Raw genomic sequence first — 19,419 nt, forward strand, 5'->3', positions numbered from 1 at the left:
CTAATCTCATGAATGTTTTATTTTTAATAGATACCATCAAGTAAATTGGTATTAAACAGTAGTATTTGTATAATCTGTAAGTTAAAATGTTTTATTTTACTTGAGTATTTCTACGGTGTGTGCTATACACCTATATGGTGTGTTTAAATACATTTTCAAATTGACTTTTCTACTTCTTGAAAAGCATAAACTCAAAATAACTTTGAATATAAACTACATGAATGATTAATTACCGAGAAGAGTTGTACTGTAAATTCAGATTTGATTAATACCGTTATTAGAAATCTCCTCAAGTAAAGTATTGGTTAGCTGTTGGATGAAGAAAGACATTGTACCGAGTTACTTAAAAAAAAAACACACAGCGCAGGATAAGCGTTGGGCAACATTATTTGGCACAACCGGACTTCATGAAGTGTCCGACTAGGCAGTGGGAGCAATGACCTCATCCCTCAAAGACCACCAAGCTCACAGATCCCAGTCAACAACGACCCCGGACAGGGAGGCTCTTTATCTCCATATACACAAAGCAAATTAGGATGAAAAGCATTCTCGCGAAACAACACACTGTGCATTCTCACTTGCATGCACTCAGATCTTGTTTTTGAAATATGAAGTTGCAGACAAAGAAAGACAAGAGCCACATACTTAAAAAGATAGAGAGCAACGATCTGGTGTATGATGACCGCACAAAAGCTTGTCGATGAGAAGGTACATTTATAATTGCTCTCAAAATAAAAAGGGTATATTATTTAATGTTCAGCTGCTGCTTATGCATTGTGTGATTAATGAACAGAGCTTTGAAACTTCCTTGTATGCCAATTTTTGATTAACAGCTACTCTGCAATATGTTTGGTTAAAGCAGGGCGTAGACATAGGGATAGAGCTGTTTCTGTGACGGCTGTAGAGAGGGTTTTTCTATGGCCAGACTCCAACGGCTGTGTAGGCCATAGTGTCGTGTCTCGGAGGACGACAGATGCAGGCAGCACAATGCTGTCACTGATTAATTGCTTTCCTCTTTATCTGCCTTTCCACAATACACTGGCTTATGCTCTAGTCTTTCTTCTGAGGTTATCTCCAAAGATGAACCCCACTTTAAAACTGCACCACAAGTTAAAATTAGTTTCTAGTTTGGCTATGCTAACCGTTTTAAAATGTTATGCCAACTGTGTGCACAGTGTCCTTTCAACAATCTATTTAATCTGGTTTTATACAACAACAAAAAAACATTGAAGCATAATGATCCTTCCTTGGATTAATGATATTCTCTTTCCATTTATAACCCTTTTATTTTCAAAGTTACATTCTGACCTTGTGGTCCATCTGATTCCTGCAGGCAGAAATAAAAGTTATGGAAGCCTGTTGTCAGAAAATCAAAGTGGTGGACTAGTGAAGCTCTGGAAGATTTTTGGGTGTCCGTGGAAAGTCTGTGCAGACTGGGATGTTTTCTGGACTGCTACCAAGAGTCTGCTACCAAGAGTACACAGAGGCTGTGACTTTAGATATGACAGCTGTATACCATCATGAAGCAGGGAGTTATAATAACGATAACCCCTAGTTCCTGACTACATTCCTGATGAAAATAACCAGCACCAACCAGTTTTAGATTATGTAATTTTCCAGTTTTTGTCTTCATCATGTGATGATTTGGGGGCTATATTCTTACATTCAATAGCCGTACCTACTCAATTATTCTGGGTAGATGATTAAAAAAAAGAAAGTGTTGTAAGAAGGAAGCATTTTTATGTGTCAAGCTCGATATTATACATACAGTCTATGTTTGGTACATGAGACAAAGTTATTTGTTTGCAATGTGACATTAAATGTAATAATTAATGTGCTTGTCTGACAATATTTTCACAAATGCAAGCTTTTTAAAAGTCTTATTGTGTCACATCTATGTGAATTAACATATGACATAACGTAACTAAGCAAAGTGTATATATTGAATCAAACAGTTGTTAAACATCACAATTATGCCATTGAGCTTTTATACTAAAAATAATGCAGTCAGCAAAGTTAATGAGGTACAAGGCTTCTCAAAGATGTAAAAGTGTAATATGAGAGGTTTCAATTCGCTCCTCATGTTTAGTTTCTCCAGCCAGTAAAGCCTGAGTTTTATGAGACGCCCCAAAAGCCCCAATCATCCTAGTTTGTGTTTTTTTTTCTTTGCTCTGGCTGCTCACATCTGTTAGTCTTTTGCCCTTAAACCCCACCCATGACTGATAAAAGGCTGTGGGTTGCTACCAGCAGCAGCCATTGGTTTTAGAGGTTGACCAGCAAAGCTTACAGAGAGGAACTATGGAAGGAGGCCAGACCCGTGCTGTGGCTCCATCCTACATTGCATGGTCCATCTTTAATACTTTCTGCTGTTTTCTGCCACTTGGGATTGCTGCCATCGTCTTCTCCTGTATGGTAGGCAACTTTTCCTAAAAATGGTACATTGTTCTATATTTGCTGCTTCGTACTTCTGTATTCTAAGTGGTTCTGAATCCAAAAACTACACAAATCATTTTTATTATTTTGGAACATTGCACAGTTTTTTTAATCTATATGTTTTTGTTTTAATTGTATGTTGATGACCTCAGTCAAACAGGTTTTTTCCTCGCAAACTAATTTTCGTACTTTTGTGTTTTTTAAAGGCACAAAATGCTAATGCTCTCGGGCAATCAGCTGAAGCTAAAGCTGCATCAAGGAAAGCCAAGATCTTTAATGTTCTTGCACTTGTTATTGGAATCATTTGTATCATCATATTCATCGCTCTCAAAGCCACTCTCTTGAAGTGAGGACAAAGATGTTGGCGCTCATGTTGGAGTCTCAGTAAAGCTCTCGTTATCATGAGCTTCCCCCCGCCCTCCTTACAAAAGACCACTACATAGAAACAGATGTGTGTGTGTGCACACAAACAGGATGTGCACATGTGTTTCTGCACCCTCAAAACACCCCAGGAATGCTACTTTTATATACTGCTTGTGGTGGCGAAAACTAAAATAAACATGATTTGTCGAAGAAAGCTGTTTTTTTTTTCATTTTTTTATAAACAACTATACACATGTTTACCAAATGTTGCCTTTCTCTGTGGCTCCAGTGGGGCACATTATTTAGCATTATGACAATAATATTATGATGAAGTATGAGTGGTTGTATATTGTAGTGGTTATATTTACTTTTTTGCTGGTTAATGTATCAGTATGTTGGAACAATAGGCACTTAGTGAGGGTGGATTATGTGTCCTGCTCATGTGGAAAACAAGTTATTATCACACAGAGCATGTAGCATGCTTATTTTGTGGATGACATATATATTCAGGGTTTCATTCCCGCGACACATCTGCCCATCCTAAGGTCTCCTGTCACCTATTAAAAATTATAGTTTCTTAGCCTCAGAGATAACTGCACGTCATCTCTGTGTTGTGTTCCTCCCATTCTGCTTAATAAAGAGAGTAGTAGTAGTAGACTAGTCTGTGCTCAGTTGCATGGCCTAGATATGTGGGCATGGTTCAGGGGAGCCGTGACAGATTTAATTGACACAGCTGTTGGTAATTATCCTTTATTTCTTTAAGCAGTAGCATGCTGAGAGACAGGAGAAAGACACACCAGCCATGGAGACTCCGACTGGTTAAGAACACTGGCCTCCGAGAAGCCAGGTGGCAACCGTTTGGTTGTGTTAATAATAAAATGCGTTGCGTTAAACCTTAACTACTGAAAACGGGTGTCGTGTGTTTGAGGGGGATCTGCGAGTAGCACGGAGTTGGCTACAAGAGCTTAGGTGTACTTCTCTTTCAAATGGAATCATTTCTCTCACACAGAGCTTTTCTCTCTTAAAAGTACTTCCAGATGGGAGAGCAGAGACGTTTCTCTGTGCTTCCTCTGTAGTTCCTCAACGTCCTGCTCCCGTAATCACAAAAAAAACAAACACAAGAGACATACAAGAGCTCTGGTTATTCTCTGACTCACAAATAATATTCTGCCACTCTTGCACAGTACTAACAATAACTAAGGAGCAACAAAAAAAGACAGGTTGAGAAAAATTATGGAATTGGATGAAGTATTCTGTGCTTACATCTTCAGACAGCAATCCTCTGCTTGCTTTGTGAAACCTGTAAAGCAGGGAGGCCGCATGAGCGTCTGAAAGAGTCCTCTTTAAAATTCCTGACGGGGCCTCTTTGTCCTGTAACGACACACACAGTTGGTCTTCCGGTCCAGAGGAGGAGGCCACGCCCAGTCTGGCCTGAAACAGCTCCCCGAGACACTCCTGCAGTATCTATGACATACAATTAAACAAAACAAATTGTTGATGAAATTGTCAAAAAAAAAAGACATCAAACTAACAGTAAATGTAAATATTCATTGACACTTTTGAATCTGTACCTTGAAGAAAAGCCTCTGGAAGGAAGGACTGGAGTCCGAGCTCATGTCTTTAATCTTGACATGGGACAGGCAGTGGAGCAGCAGCAGAGAGAAGCCTCCAACGGACTGGAGCCTCTGGCGACGGACAAAAAGTGTCTCCTCGGCCTCCTGTCAACAAAGCACTCATTTACAGTAACGCATTCCAGCTGGACCCAGACATACACGTGCGTCATTCAGGAACTTAAAAACAAAATGGACTGGGCCACATTGATTTCCCTGTACTATATCTTTTGCCTTTTGAAAGGAAATTGAAGGATTGGTTTTGTATTAAAGTTGTATAAATAACTGGAATATATAAATGATACATGTAGTCTTAATCCTCTCTCATCAATCATTATTTTACATTCGGTGGTGAAGGTGACTTACACATTAGTAAATAGTAAGTATTCACAGTAAAATATACCTAATGTTTGTATAAATAAATGTGTGTGTTTTTAACAATTTTACATCGCTTGAGTAAATGTGTTTAGTTTATTCCACCATGCACTGACAATATTCCATTTGTATAGAATCCTGTATCTCAATTCTTTTCTATTGTGTGTTTGACTATGTTCATTTTTACCAACTATATTGTTTCAACTCAACACTGTTGAACCAGCTGAGGGAGTTATTCTCCAGTGAGCCTATGAACTAGTCATCCTGCTACGACAACAAATAGACTCACCACAAATACTTAGTTTATATCTATATATCTGTGTGTGTATATGTACCTATGATTATTTACCCACAGGTATCAACAGACCATGATAAGCCCAAATCCAAGCAGGCGAGTATCCACATACCATATAGAGAAAAGGAAGTCTTTAAGGCCAGAAGATCCCTAAAACCATACAGAGTTGAAGTGTAGAGTATGCAAAGTGAAGGGAGAGGTGCCCATTAACAATGAGGGTATAGCGTAGAACATAATGTTCTCTAAATGAACTTCAGTACAAGTGGCCATTCTGAAGTAAATCCTGGTGTTTGATAGTCTCAAATGAGCCAGCACAACATTTAAAGAGTTTACATTCCATCCTGACTTTGACAGATTCTTTGTATGAGCAACGCTAAATATCCGTTGACAGTAGAAATGTTCTTGACGATTGAGAAACTGAACCTGTGGCCTCAGTGTGTGAAATGTGTTTGATGCTTGAGTTTACAGATAGCTTAAAACGTGATATCTACAGTTTGTTTGGGTTTCAGATTATCTAATCTACAGACCTTGTTATGTAACACTGAGCAGAGCAGACGCTCTTCTGATAAGTGCTTTGCAGATACAGTTTTATCACCCTGCACACAACCAAGTAGAAGTACAGCCAGGAAATATGTCATCTTCAAAAAAAGCTGTGGTATTGGAATCATTTTTTACATCCAACTCAACTACGGTATTTTGTGGGGTTTCATTTAATATCCACTTCATTGGTTGTGTTTTAGTGGCATCACTTGTGTCTTTACGAGTCAGTTCATTATCTTGTTTATGCCAGTTATGTCCTACACAATAATCACAAATTGCAATAAATTGTACTAAAAAACATAAGGAAAATCTCAAATTACACTCACAGAACAAAAATCTAATTTACCTGATAAAAGAAGGAATTTCTGAAAGCGTTGTTGAAGTAGTTGTTGTTTGGGAGCCTAGTTGCAATCTGAAGTGAAATGTCTGGAGTCTGTAGGAAAAGAGAACAATCAAGCCCTTTGTATTACACCTGTCTCACTGAAGCTCAGCTCAAAAAAACTAAAAGTGTTATAATGAATGACACCAACAAAACAACAAAAAGAATACCAGTGAAAGTTTTTATTTCAGATGAGATTTTAAGGATGATATTAGCCTGAACGAAAGGTCAGTTTCAAGCCTTCGAGCTCTTAGTACAAAACCTCAGCCCCCTTTGATATTTAAGTGTGATACTGAGAAAGAGGGTTTCCTAATAATCATACATTTTATTTGTAAGGCACTCTTCATCCGAGAATCTCAGAGTGCCACAAGTACATTGTTAAAATCAAAGTCCTAAAACTCAACTCAAAGTAAAAATGCCTGAGTAGTCCTGCCTGAGTAGTTCATGTTACACAGGAGCTCAGAATAAAAAATTTAAAAAAAGTTGAACAGAAAAAAAACAAAAAAGAATTAGCAATGAGGTTGAAAATAGCCAGCACTAACCAGTTTTAGATTATGCAATGTGCGCATCAGGAATAGTCCGTGCTGGTAGACCAAAAACTCTCTGGGGTTAAGGACTGACAGGTCCAACAGGACCAGCTCTCCCTCACACTCCCACTGAGCATCCAGGACGTCTACGAAACTTTTGCCTCTGTCTGGACAAAACACAGAACGAGATGGTTGCTGAGAAGTACAGGCCATCGCACCATAGCACCAAACTCTTGGGGAAACAAAATTTGAACAATAATTACTGGAATTCCATTTTTTTTTTTTAAATGGATATGCTGAGTGATTCAAGTAGAGACAATTCCTCTTCATTCAACATATACAGTATGAACCACAAATCTGTCATTTTGCAAAAAACAACAAGGTTAACGTTTGAGATTTATCTTCTGGTTTTCTGGTTGTTGGTCCAAAAACCACACATCCTCTCAACTGACAAATACTTGAAAGTAATTAATTTATGTGTTTGACATCCAACTTATTAAACCTTAGAGTCATTTAAAAAAATCTACTCATGCTCATGGTTAGCAGCTTTTAGGTTCAACTGAGAGTGTCCATAGTTTCACAGGTATTAATCATAACATATTTGGATATTTGATAATGAACCTGATAATAGCAGTAGATGAAACATTAGGGGATCAACAAACATCTTTAAATTTATTCAGTGCACAACCAACATGTTCATAATTATTTAAACTCTATCCAAACAAGTCATTTCCCATAAAACCACAAAAGTACAACTTGTGTTGGCATTAGAGTAAAAGTCAGGGGATCACCGAAGTCAGCAGACTTCATTCCCTGAGGACCGTGAACGTATGCGCAAAATGTCACGTCAAGTCATTCGATATTTGTCGAGACGTTTAAAGCAGAGTTTATGCTTCTGCGTCAAGTGGACGCCGTCGACGTGACGTCGTCGTTGAGCATTCGAAGTTCTGCGTCGAGGCACCGCGGTGCTCTGCGTTGCAATTCAGTCACGCCGCCAGGGGGGTGTGGCTGTGTGGCTGCGTGGTTTCACGAGTCATAGTCGGAGCTCATCAATATTGATGAGCGACTTCATGCCGCACAGCTGCTCCGACCGTTTAAGGTGGCGGTTCGCGGAGGAGAAACATATTTGCAGGTTTTGATTTTGGGGATTCAACCCCGGCTGACTCACTAAGTGCAAACTCGCCGAGTCCCGTCAGCTCCATCGTGCAGCAGCAGAGAGAGGGGGAGGCGGCAGACGGCCGTGTGGACATACTGGTGGAGTTCTTCACAGGTCTAGCCCTCTCTTACTGGACCAGAGGAAGCCACTGCTCTGTATGGACTCATGCTTCTGTGCACCTTGATGTCACAGAAGGAACTCCAAAGGCATCGAAGCCTCAAATAAATGTTTCTATGGAAACTGTGACTTCAGCTGGGAAGTTTGGGGGAGGAGCTACGTTTATTTATCACCCCTGACCTCTCACCTATCTGTCTTCTGTATAGAACAAATATGAATAGATTCAATTGCGTTTCTTATTAAATAAATGGCCATAAAGTACAAAAAGTGTACAGAAGCCCTATAATGTTATTATTTGTATATGATACATATTAATAGTGTGTGTTGAGTGCGAAGAACATTGAGTACCCCTTCTTTACTTTTATTTTGTAAAATACTTCAAACTGACTTATATATATATATATATATATATATATATATATATATATATATATATATATATATATATATATATATATAGAAAAAATGTATCCATTTAAAAATAGTTATTTAATAAATATTTAATAATATAGTTTGTGAGTTTCTGAAGATAGTTGTATATATTTTGTTAAATCAGATGGCACATCGCTGTGTTTTACATGTTCCACTGTTTGGGGTATAATATTTCACAGGGAAAAAAGGTTGAGAACCACGACTGTAGATATAACAAATAGACAAAAATAAAAACACCAACAGTGTACGACGTACCAGCGAGCTCTCCTCGAAGAAGCCCTACCCCACAGGCCCAGCCCCTCAACTGTTGCTCCATCCCCTTTAACAACTGGAACAGAGGAGAGAGCTCCAACAGCTTGGTCCACTCCTCTTCTAAGAATTAAAAGCAACATTGATGGATAACGTAAGTGCGACAGACCACAAGTCGCTGTAACTATTATCTTACATCATTACCTGGAATTGTAGGGACAGAGATACTATGTGCAGGCTGAGCAGACTCTTTCATCGGCGGTCTCTCTGTGAGGAAATTAAGATTAAAATGTCTCATTATCATTCGGAGAATAGTTCAAGATGTTGTGAAGGTTATTGCTCAGCACAATGACTGGAAAAGGGGGCAACAGCTTGGCTGCCTCTGTTTGACCACAACTACTACTTACCCGGACCTCTAAAGATTACGAATCAAAATGTAGTTTTATGGGTGTTATGTGCAGAAATATTTCACTGTCAGTGGCCAATAATCATTGTAAAAACACATTTTAATTTACACTTTACTTTTACACTTCATTTGATTAAGCAATCTCAATATAATATGTAAATTGTTAAAATTTCTATGTGCTGTTTGGATTGTGTGGCCTTTGTACCAAGCCATGCAGGTCCAGTCTTTATGCAAGGCAGTGCTTACACACTGAGGCAGAGCACAGGACAACACAGGGTGACAGCGGCTGGATAATAATAATAATCATGTGTGTTTTATCTCACCCTGGGAGTGAATGCCATAAGATGCGGTGTGTCTCTGTGAGTTGTGTGTCGGCGCTGAGCTGGCCTGCAGACCAGTGTCCTGGCATGGAGCTAAACCGACAGGCTCCCTCAATGACTGTGTCGAGAATCCTTGAGAAACACAAAAAAAGCTATGAGAAATAACCAATTTATGGAGGAAGGAAATTAAAGTGTCCCCTCAAGTTCTCATCCGATGCAATATACATTATTTTGAGTTAATGCATTTACTTTACAGCTCAAGTTTTGATAGAAACATATTTGTTTTCTTATTGTAAAACTTACCGGAGGGATTTTTGTACCTGCCATATTGTACATATACAAGCTATATCTTATTTTCAATACTTGTCAGAATCATAATAATCACCTGAATCTATGCTGCACTCTTACATCCTTTTACTACTTTCATCACCAGATACACTAAAGAAACTGAACAACATTCATTTTTTCACCGGTAAACATTGATGAATTCGTATCAACACAGTGGCTCTGTCCCTTCTCATGGCTTTATCCTGCAGCATTTTGACAATGAACACAATACTTCTACACATTCTCTGTACACACTCGCTCGCTATACATCTATACAGGCATGTTATCACTATGCGTGGGTGGTATGAGAAGCACATACCTTTCACCACAGGCACGGAGGCAGTCCAGACTCTAGAGGCTATCTCCAACCCATACGCCTGCTTTGTTGACAAACCTGAAACCCATCAGAACTCACACTCAAAGGCCAAGCTTGACAATGTTTTTTTTTTCTTCTTATTGTCAACAAATTCCAACAATTAATTGATCCCCTTTAGAGTATTGTCTATTGAATCAAAGCCTTATATACATGTTTAATTATTCTGCTCCAGAGCCTCAATCCCACAGACACGCTGCTGCTGCAAATGCTCACTTAAGCATCACGATATAAATATATCCACAGAGACTAATTGCTAAGAATTGCATCATTTAATTCTGTTTATGTGATGTTTGTTATACAGTCTGTGTCTACATGGCCCAGTGTTTTGGGGGAAATCAATTAGCCTTTTTGAAAATAAACATTTAGGTCTTATGAAGTAATTATTGGACATGGTTTTGTTCTTCCATGGGATTTGTTGACAACAATAAAAATGTAAAATAGCATCAGTCTTATCCTTTGACCAAAGAAAAAGAATGTGTGGGAAAATGTAGATAATGGCTTCAGGTCTCGGGATTTGCAGGCTCATAGGAATTGTTTGCTGCTGCACAGCCAGTTCAAAGATTGTGTATCAAAACTGAGAACAACAGAACATTTGTATTGATATAATGCCATTATTCAATGAGGGCTTGTTCTTTCTCTGGAAAATACTTGACCGCATCATGTATTAGTACCTCTATCATGTAGTAAATATAGTACCCATATCTGGTACCTGAAATGTGCTGATTGGAGGTGTTGGGAGAGAAGCTGGCAGGCGGTTTGTCTTCCAGGAGCTGGTTAAGTCTCTCCAGCAGAGGCAAAGCCATCTGTTGAAGTAAACCCCTGACCTCCACCGTCTCCCTGTGTCCACTGCAATGGACCAGACCGTATTCCTTAAACCAAAAGTGCCCACACAGGACTGCCTAGACAAACAGGAAGAAGGATGTAACTCAGAATGACGTCAATAGCTATAAATAAAACAAAAACTTAAAAACTTCTTGAAAACTCTAATTAAGTACAACGTGCATTGGTTGTTCATCTCAGGTTAAAATAAACAGAGTTAATGATGTTAAGACAAAAAAAAGAGCTGTATGCTTCCCTGCATCATATATAGGTTTTTTTCATATTCAGTGCTATGTGTGTAGTGTGTTTGTGTGTTTTGACCTGAGCAGTGTCGGCCCGGAGTTGAGAGAGGTGTCTGACAAAATGCAGTGCATTAAGAGCAGCTTCCAACTCTGTCAGTCTGGCGCAACACTGCTCCCACAACGCTCTCTGTCTCAGCTCTCTTTCCTGGATGATCAATAAACACAGGATTGAGAGAGAAGAAGCATGAAGTCTTATTTACATATAGATGACTATGTTACAGTGTGCATCTCGTCTGGCACCAAAGTTAAATCACTAGACATTTGAAAACTCTCTATAGCCTTGTGAATCATATGTATTTGTCATTGGTAGCATGAGAGGGAAGTAAATATCTGACCTAACCGTGTTTGTCAAAAAAAGAGCAGAAAACCGTTACTCTGACCATAGCATGGAGGGCCGAAGCCCAGTCTCCTTCCTCTGCTGTCCATTTGTCTTGGTCTTGTTGCAGCTGCTCCATACTCACATCCACCTTATCAAGGCCTGCCACAAGCTCTGAGTGCCACACACACTGCTGATCCCATTCTTGCTCATCACCTAAACAAACAGACAAAAATGCACAAAGGCATGTTGCCAAGCCCAATAAAATATTGAACATTAAAATTATGTTAATTACTACACGACAGAAGGGTGCTATACAGGACGCTGGCATGCAGAATCTCTCTTTTGGCAAACGATGAATGTAACCACGGGGCAGGTCATGAGTGTAATTTTCTTCATGCTCTTCATCCTGCCAGCTTGCCAGACAATTTACCCAGCGAGAGGATGTGTGATACATGCGGAGGCAAGATCAGAGCCAAGAGGGAGCTCTGAGCTGCCCTCCTTTGCGCTTCTGTCTGCGCTGAATCCTGCAGCTCCACGGCTGCTTCCTTCAGCTGCCTCCCTGTCCACTGGACCTGCAGCAGAGCACACACGTATACTTTGTTTCTGAAAAGTGGAGGCACCTATTTGCATACTGACACACAGAAAGACACAGTCAAGGGACGGAACAAAGGTATGGGAGGCACTTATACAGAGAGATACAGGGGCTTTGCAGTGTGTCCTCATTATAACCACCTTGCGTACTTGCAGTGCAAAGCAAGATATGAAAACCTTCTTTAGAATTACTTTCCAGTAAAGCAATTTTTCCAGCATTCATGAGTCCCCTTCCTCATTTCTAAATGTTTAAAAGGCTCAATCCCTTTGAATTGTACCTCCTTTCCTCAGAGGCCAGGCTGTATAAGATATTTACAACCAAAACAGCAAACTGCACCGCTGACCTGATAAGACTTTGTTTCTGTAACTCCAAAGAGACACTGGAATAGAGCTGAGTCCAGATCAGAGAGAACATCTTCCTCCCTTTGCCTCTGCTGCTGCCAAAAGGTGTTTCGCGCACACACTTCCCTCTGCAGCGCCTCCACCTGGCATACAATAGCAACAACAAAAAGAAGCACATGAAGTTCGCTACCACTGAATTCAATGGGCTGCAAAATGAAATGCTGGAGGATTAACATTAACTTCACATTATTTAACATAAAGACTTCAAACACTTTTGAGTCCAGAAAAATCCCACCTGCTGAATTTATTAGGCTGAAAAATTCACACCATGCAGAGAGTTGCATCACCACGGTTCTCTTGTGTAATCCTTTATGGAAACATCCAACTAAATTACTTCCCCACCTGCACACTATCAGTTTGGTCGGCCACCATTAGCCAGTAGGAAGCTGTGACTGGTACAACGTTTTTTCTGGACACATCCAGCCTGGCTCCAACGACTGGGGTCAACACCCCTGTCACTGGGTCTACAGTCTGAGATGCGTAAGAGATAGCCACTAGGCCTGTGAAGTGCAACACAGAAAAGGGTACCGCTTGTTTTATTCTGTATTGTTTAGCATAACATCAATGCAATTGTTCTCTTTCTTATGGTACCTTTTCCATCAGGGTCCTCCATGGTCCCTGCCAGCGGTATTATTCTCCCGGAGACATGGTCTGTCTGACACCCCAGCACAGGCACACAAAGACCAGATCCCATGGGGTCAGGGTACTCCATCCCCAGCAGAGCTGGCACACACATATCAGAACCGAAGAGAGGCATCTCTCCTGGTTTGAACAGAGCAAGAGAAGTCAGAGAGTCAGAGTGGAGGAAACTAAAAATGAAACGCTGCTCAAATATTTATTTCCAAAAGTATTTCTGCAAGTTTTATGGCCAACACATTTCTCGTAAGTTACACAGTATCAGAAGTAGGTCAAAACATGTTCTAACAGTACATCAAAGACTTACAGATTTCACATTCGATTGAGTTTATTTTAGTGCTACTTTTGTGATTATTTGAAGATCAATCAATCTTCATACAAAAAATAAATGCAGACAGACTCAGGTGCATGAAACAGGATTGTGACTGCAAGGCACATCTGCCAAAACATATTAAACACTATCAGATGCAAAACTAAGAAGATGATCAAGTAGAGCACACATAAAAACATAACCCGAAGCAGCTGAAATTATGCAGAGAACGCGATAAGCCTGTCATGTAGGGCAGATTGGAAACGGCCTCGAGCAGATCAAGAACATTTCTGTACTGAGGCAATCTGACTGTTGACGAGTGAGGAGCTAAGACAAATAAAACAAGATATAAACACGGTGACTACGGTCAATTAATGTGTACATAATTTAATTCCTGTTCGACTTGCCACTTTTACAAAATAAAGCCGATCTCTCTCAGCATTGTGGGTAATGTGCTGAACTGTATGGTATGGCAGTGTGATTACTATCAATTTGTGGCCTTAGTTATACGTTTTTAGGACCTTTTGAGGTCATGGCATACTTGTTGGAAATACTGATGGTCTGATAGTTCTGTTTCCTGTATTCTAGAATGTGGCTATGAGTTGTGAGCTGTTTAGTTTCTGTGGAGGGTGGTTGCCTTTGATGATTAAAAGCCATGTGAAGAGTCATTTGAGATAAGAAAAATGTCATCCACCTTAGGCTCATGAAACCCTTCCAAAGCTAAAGATATATGCATAAGTACTTGCATGAAACTATTTTTATCCTCAGTAGTAGAAGGCGCTTGGCCACAACGTTGTGACATTTGAAGAAACAATAAACAGCAGTGATGCAAAGTGACATGTTCATTGACGACAAGCACAGATTGTAATGAAAAGACAAAAGGAGGGAAATAGTACATTTTACTTTTAGGGCAATTTGTTCTAAACCAAAAGTAAATGTTTGAGAGAAAAAAGGCAACAGACAGCTAAAAAGTACAGATAAAAAGAGTGCACCTCATTTACAGCAGCAAAGGGAGAAGCAGGAGAGATGCAACCAAAAGAAAAAGAAATCCCCAAAGTGACTTTGTGATATACTGCTCACACCCTGTCGCTGTAATTTCCTCACCCAGAGTCCCGCCATCCTTCTGGAGATCTGCAGCCCAGTCCAGCAGGATTCCCAACCTTGTCTGCAGCTGCAGCCGGCAGTGCGAGCTCTGTCCCCAGGCCTGCTGGAGCTCTTTGGCTGCAGCTACGAGATGATCTTGTCGACTGCTCCCTCTCTCACTGCCCTGATGGCGCTGCAAAGTTTGTTCTGATCCCCACTCCTCAGTTAGTGGCTTCAGGAACTCCAATACTTTGAACATCACTGCCAGAACCTAGTGGAGAAGCGTTCTACTTTCACTCAAAACATTTGTTTATGGTCAAATATCTCCTGAATTAATCTGTTATCCCTTGCATAGCATAGTACAACACAAGGTGACATTATTTTTGCCAACTGCTGTTTTCAAGTTTTAAAAAAAATATATTTGAATCTCAACTTGTAGGTCAACATAGATTTTTTTTTTAATTTGAACATCTACAATTTCGTTTCTCGCAATGTAGTCAAAAGCATATCATCTAATCAACACCTTGCTGTCTAGAAGGGCCTGGTATCCGCCTGCATTAGGCAGCAGTTGCCCAGCCCGTACACTGGCACCTCCCACTCTCACCATCCGCCCGCTCAGAGGCTCCATGAAGGACTCGGCCAGCAGAACTCCACCTACTGGCAGCACGGCTCCTACACAGAGCACAGGTAAGTCACTGAAAGTGGGGTGACCTCGACGCAGGCTGGTGTGAGGACTCACCAGTCGTACAAACCTGATGCTGGATCTAGACTGACCCCAACAGTAAGCACAACATTCCCTGTTCTGGAGTCTAGCATGGGATACCCAGTCTGGATGGGCTGCAGCAGGCGGGTGAGGGGACAGACGTGCACCCCGCCCACTGGGTAGACTAGTCCTGTCTTGGGGTGGATGGTAACAGCCAGAATGGGCACCGGCACCCCTGTGTCGGGGTCCGCCATGGGAACGCCCAGCTGCAGTCTCTGTCCTGGTCTGAGGCCTCTCAGCCGAGTGTTGGGCAGAGGTTGGTCTGAGTGGCCGGAGGTTGGGTAAGGAATGAAAGGAAGGAGGGGACTGTCCCACTTCCTGTTGTCTCCTGAGAGAAGCAGAGATTAGTGAGATAGTTTGTTAAAAAGTAAAATTATCCCCTCTGGCCATCGTCTTTTGATCAAATTGTCAAGACTTATATCTGTAATATTATTTACTTTTCTACAATTCATATTTTAGGTATATACTTTATTCCAGATGACTGAAATGTCCTGCTCACTTAAGTAAGGTTGTTGCCTTATCATTTTCTATCAGCTAGATCAGTGGTTCTCAACCTTTTTCCAGTGATGTACCCCTGTGAAATGTTGTTTTTTGGCCATGTACCCCAACCTGCCAACCTGCCTGACCTTACATTCCCTAAGGTCATCTTTGAAGTTTCATCAGCTGGCAGGATGTGCAATATGTCACACTGCTTCTCCATCCATATCCCCTGAAACTTACATTATATTCATTTTAATTAATTTGTTAATGTGATTTAAGTCAGTTTAAAATATCCAAAAGAAAAGTTAAAGTAGGGGTACTCAATGTTTTTTGCACCTAAACAAATATGAATATTTATCAGATACAAAGAATAACATGAAAGGACTTCTGTACACTTTTTGTACTTTATGGCCATTTGTTTCATAAGAAATGCAATTGTATCTATTCATATTTGCTCTATACACAAGACAGGTAGGAGAGAGGTTATGGGTCATAAATAAATGTAGCTCCTCCCTTAAACTCATGGATGACGTCACAGTTTCCATAGAAACATTTATTTGATGCTTTGATGCCTATGGAGTTCCTTCTGTGACATCAAGGTGCACAGAAGCATGAGTCTATACAGAGCAGTGGCTTCCTCTGGTCCAGTAAGAGAGGGCTAGACCTGTGAAGAACTCCACCAGTATGTCCGATTCCCGCCAACACACTGAGCGGCTGCTTGACACCGCGGGCACACAACCGTCTACCCATTTTTAGTTTAGTTTTTCCCCACCCCAACAGAACACCCCTCACATGTTACCTGTACATGAATCTGTTGTGAAAACTAGAGTCGAGCTCGCGGGATCGTAGGCCACGTTGCCAGCTATGGGCATAACTCTGCCGGTCTGCGGGTTGAGGACGAAATCAGGTGGCACTGCCATGGTGTGGTCACTGCTCAGCAGCATGTGACTGTGAGCATTCGGCCTGAAGAGGCCTGTGACCGAATCAAATTGAAGTGACCGGCAAACACGTAGGGATCCATCCGGAGCTGGAGGGAGGCATGAAGAGAGTGATCGTCAAACTGTAAATGAGTATGTCAGTCACATAGACACCTTCTCATGCTGATTTTTTTCTTTTCATGGATTGAAGTGTAAAAACTTGAAACACTTGTGTGTCTTTATCATTAATGTACATCTCTAACTTGTTGGAATATCCATGTTTAAAATGCTAATATTCAATTTTATGAGCTAATTGTTGGAGTATGTGTTTTACTGTGAACATTGTGTATATGTCCCTAAATGGGTGTGAAGTGAAACTGGGAAAGTGTATCTGTATGTTTTGGCTATCTTGTAGTGCACATTTTTAAGCAAAAGATGGTGCTGGTGTTCTAAGATGTAAGAATATAGTCTTAAAAATAGTTTGTGTCATCTAATGTAACTCAGGAGGGTTTGACTCACCAAAAATGTGGTCCTTGGTCAGCACGGTCCCAGTGTCCGGGCAGAGCAGCTTGGCCCCGGTACCCTCACCCAGAAACCCCCAGGCTCCCTGACGCTGGCACTCCGCTGACACCAGCTCTCCCATCTCCTCCACCAGGGATGTCAGCCTCTGGATCAAACTGAAGATAGCAAACGACAGATGAAAGATGTCAGAGGATTTACTCCTTTACGCTTGTTGTTTGTGTCACTTTGCAAAGGATAGCTGGAAGCTTTACTTTTGTTGGAGATTGTTGTTAAAGACATTGGAAAGTAGTCTGGTGCACTCTCTGAGCTGAGCTGTGAACACACTGTGAACCCTCTGATGGGCCTGCTGCTCTTGCCTCAGCACCTGGAGAACAACACAATAAGTCAACTTAGTATAGATTGGTAAACAGAAAATTGATCCACAACTACTTTGATAATCGTTTCATCATTTTAGTCCTGTTTCATTAAAACATGCTAAAAGTCATATGTCAAAAGAAGCTAAATATCTTTGGGTTTTGGTGTGTTGCTGTAAGAAAACAAGTCATTTGATTGTTCCATCATTTTGGACATTTAAATGACCAATTAATCAGCTAATACCAAAATAATCATTAGTTAAAACATTATCTTTCTATTTCACTGTCCTTGTTATTTTAATAACTCGTTGTCAGAAAGAAACCAGCCACCTAATCTTTACAATAGGATATGAGAGGATGTAGAGATGTGAATGTCAAGTAATGTAAACCTGCAGCTGACTGTCAAGCAGTGTCTTCAGCTGTGAGGCCAGAGTCTTCCGTCGCACCACCTCCTTCTCCACCTCCCTCCTCATCCTCTCATAGCCCTCTCCCATTCGCTCCTCAGTGATCCAGCGGGGGTGGAGTGGCTGCAATTTCCCAAGCACTCCCTGATATAGCTCCTTTACCTGGACACACAAAGATGAATATGAAAACAAAGGGACTGCCACGCAAACGTCATCTTATCATGTCAGTGGGATGACACATGGGTGTGATGTGTTCATCTCCACTTACATATTTATCACCTCAGCTGTCCTGAGGGCTGGAACAACAATCTCTGTCTCCTACACAACTTTTTATCTAAAGTGAGTGATTAGATTGTCTGAAAGGAGATTGTATGAAATAGACTAACAGTCAGGAGAGAACATAAGATATGTGAGACGAGAAGATCAATACCATTTTCATATTTGTTTGATGAACATGAATCTACAGGCAACATCTGGTTAGTTGAGTTTAGTGAAACAATTGGAAACAAAGAGAAACAACTAGCTCTTTAAAGCTGCCTACCAGCACCTTTAAAGATCACTGTAAGAAAGTTACTGTGTTACGCAATAGCACCTCTTTAATAACACCTACACTTGTCTGGATTAAACAAACTAGATATAACATGTTGATTAGGTAGCTTTACAAATACTGGAAGGCAGATTTTGTTCATTTCTGACAGGACCAGGCCAGCTGTTTCTCTTTATTTCCGGTCATCTTAAAGTTACCAATGTTTAACAATTGTTGGCGGTAGCTTTATCTTTAGCCTACAGGCATGAGAGTGGTCTCAATCTCCTCATCTAAAGCGCAGCAAGTAAACAAATAAGTGTATTCAGTCAACAAACACTACATAGTACACATTGCAGCCTGGGGCATCCTTACTTAACATAATAATTTTAAATATAAGATATTAATGCATTATTTTATGTGAAGCAGTCCAAAGGGGAATACTTTCTGGCATCCCGGGAAAGGTAAGAAACTGCAGAGGAAATAACTACATGTGTCAGAAAAAAAGAGGGAGTATATGTCAATCTTTTCACATACTGGATGTTTTTTTTGCATTAAATCTAAGAGCTACAGGCCTCAGTGGTGAGCTGTCCCAGTCGTGTGGTGACAGACAGACTCTGTTTGAGCAGGAGGCTGTAGAAGGTGTTGCTGCTGAATGCCTCCAGATCCACCTGGTGTTCATAATCCCAGAACTCCTCCGAGGTGTCTGCACAGACTGTAAAGAAAGGGGCAAAGGAAGAGATCGTTATAATATTTCAAAAAAAAAAAAACCTTCTTCAAAGTGAACCTCTAAGAGCCAGCACAATGTGCTGCCTGTTGAAGATCAATGAACTTGGACCGCGTCGGCCATACCTACATGTTTTGGTACATCCTTTCTAGTGTTAATTTCTGGTGCACGCTTTTCTTTATGAATGCACACAATAAGCTTGGATAAACCATGTCCCTCTTTACAAGCAAACAGTTTCCACTTGGTTCTCCAAAGGCCACTCTGAAAGGCCCCTTTCTTTGGTAAAAGCATTTCATAAAGAACTGGCATGAGGGAGGACATGTTACATATTACGATTTTGAACAGTCAAATGATAAATATGTA

The 19,419-nt window shown here is 40.6% G+C and overlaps 1 protein-coding gene and 1 long non-coding RNA gene across 5 annotated transcripts; one reads left to right on the forward strand and one right to left on the reverse strand.

The window, feature by feature from the left end:
* Positions 1-3,532: 3,532 nt before the first annotated feature.
* Positions 3,533-15,771, reverse strand: si:dkey-103g5.4 (uncharacterized). Of its 4 annotated transcripts, XM_068584126.1 has the most exons (18): positions 14,891-15,771; positions 14,389-14,638; positions 12,930-13,100; positions 12,681-12,838; positions 12,281-12,421; positions 11,776-11,917; positions 11,407-11,558; positions 11,046-11,171; positions 10,615-10,804; positions 9,849-9,923; positions 9,206-9,334; positions 8,681-8,743; positions 8,483-8,599; positions 6,538-6,689; positions 5,963-6,049; positions 4,368-4,514; positions 4,060-4,260; positions 3,533-3,884 (listed from the first exon to the last, which is right to left on the reverse strand). In XM_068584126.1, exons 1-18 carry the CDS (start codon positions 14,993-14,995, stop codon positions 3,798-3,800), a joined length of 2,493 nt encoding a protein of 830 aa, XP_068440227.1. In that variant the 5' UTR covers positions 14,996-15,771; the 3' UTR covers positions 3,533-3,797. The 4 variants fall into 4 exon arrangements, with proteins under 4 accessions (XP_068440227.1, XP_068440229.1, XP_068440228.1 ...); XM_068584128.1 differs by lacking the exon at positions 11,046-11,171; XM_068584127.1 differs by lacking the exon at positions 9,849-9,923.
* Positions 15,772-15,910: 139 nt separating this feature from the next.
* LOC137790148 (uncharacterized) lies at positions 15,911-17,474 on the forward strand. The gene is made up of 2 exons (XR_011077884.1): positions 15,911-16,680; positions 17,032-17,474. It is a non-coding gene; the product is annotated as an uncharacterized lncRNA (long non-coding RNA).
* The last annotated feature ends 1,945 nt before the right edge of the window (positions 17,475-19,419 follow it).

The sequence above is a fragment of the Clinocottus analis genome, unplaced genomic scaffold, assembly GCF_023055335.1.
Source record: "Clinocottus analis isolate CAN_PGR_092001 unplaced genomic scaffold, fCliAna1.0.p SCAF_2, whole genome shotgun sequence".
Taxonomy (NCBI): Eukaryota; Metazoa; Chordata; class Actinopteri; order Perciformes; family Cottidae; genus Clinocottus; species Clinocottus analis.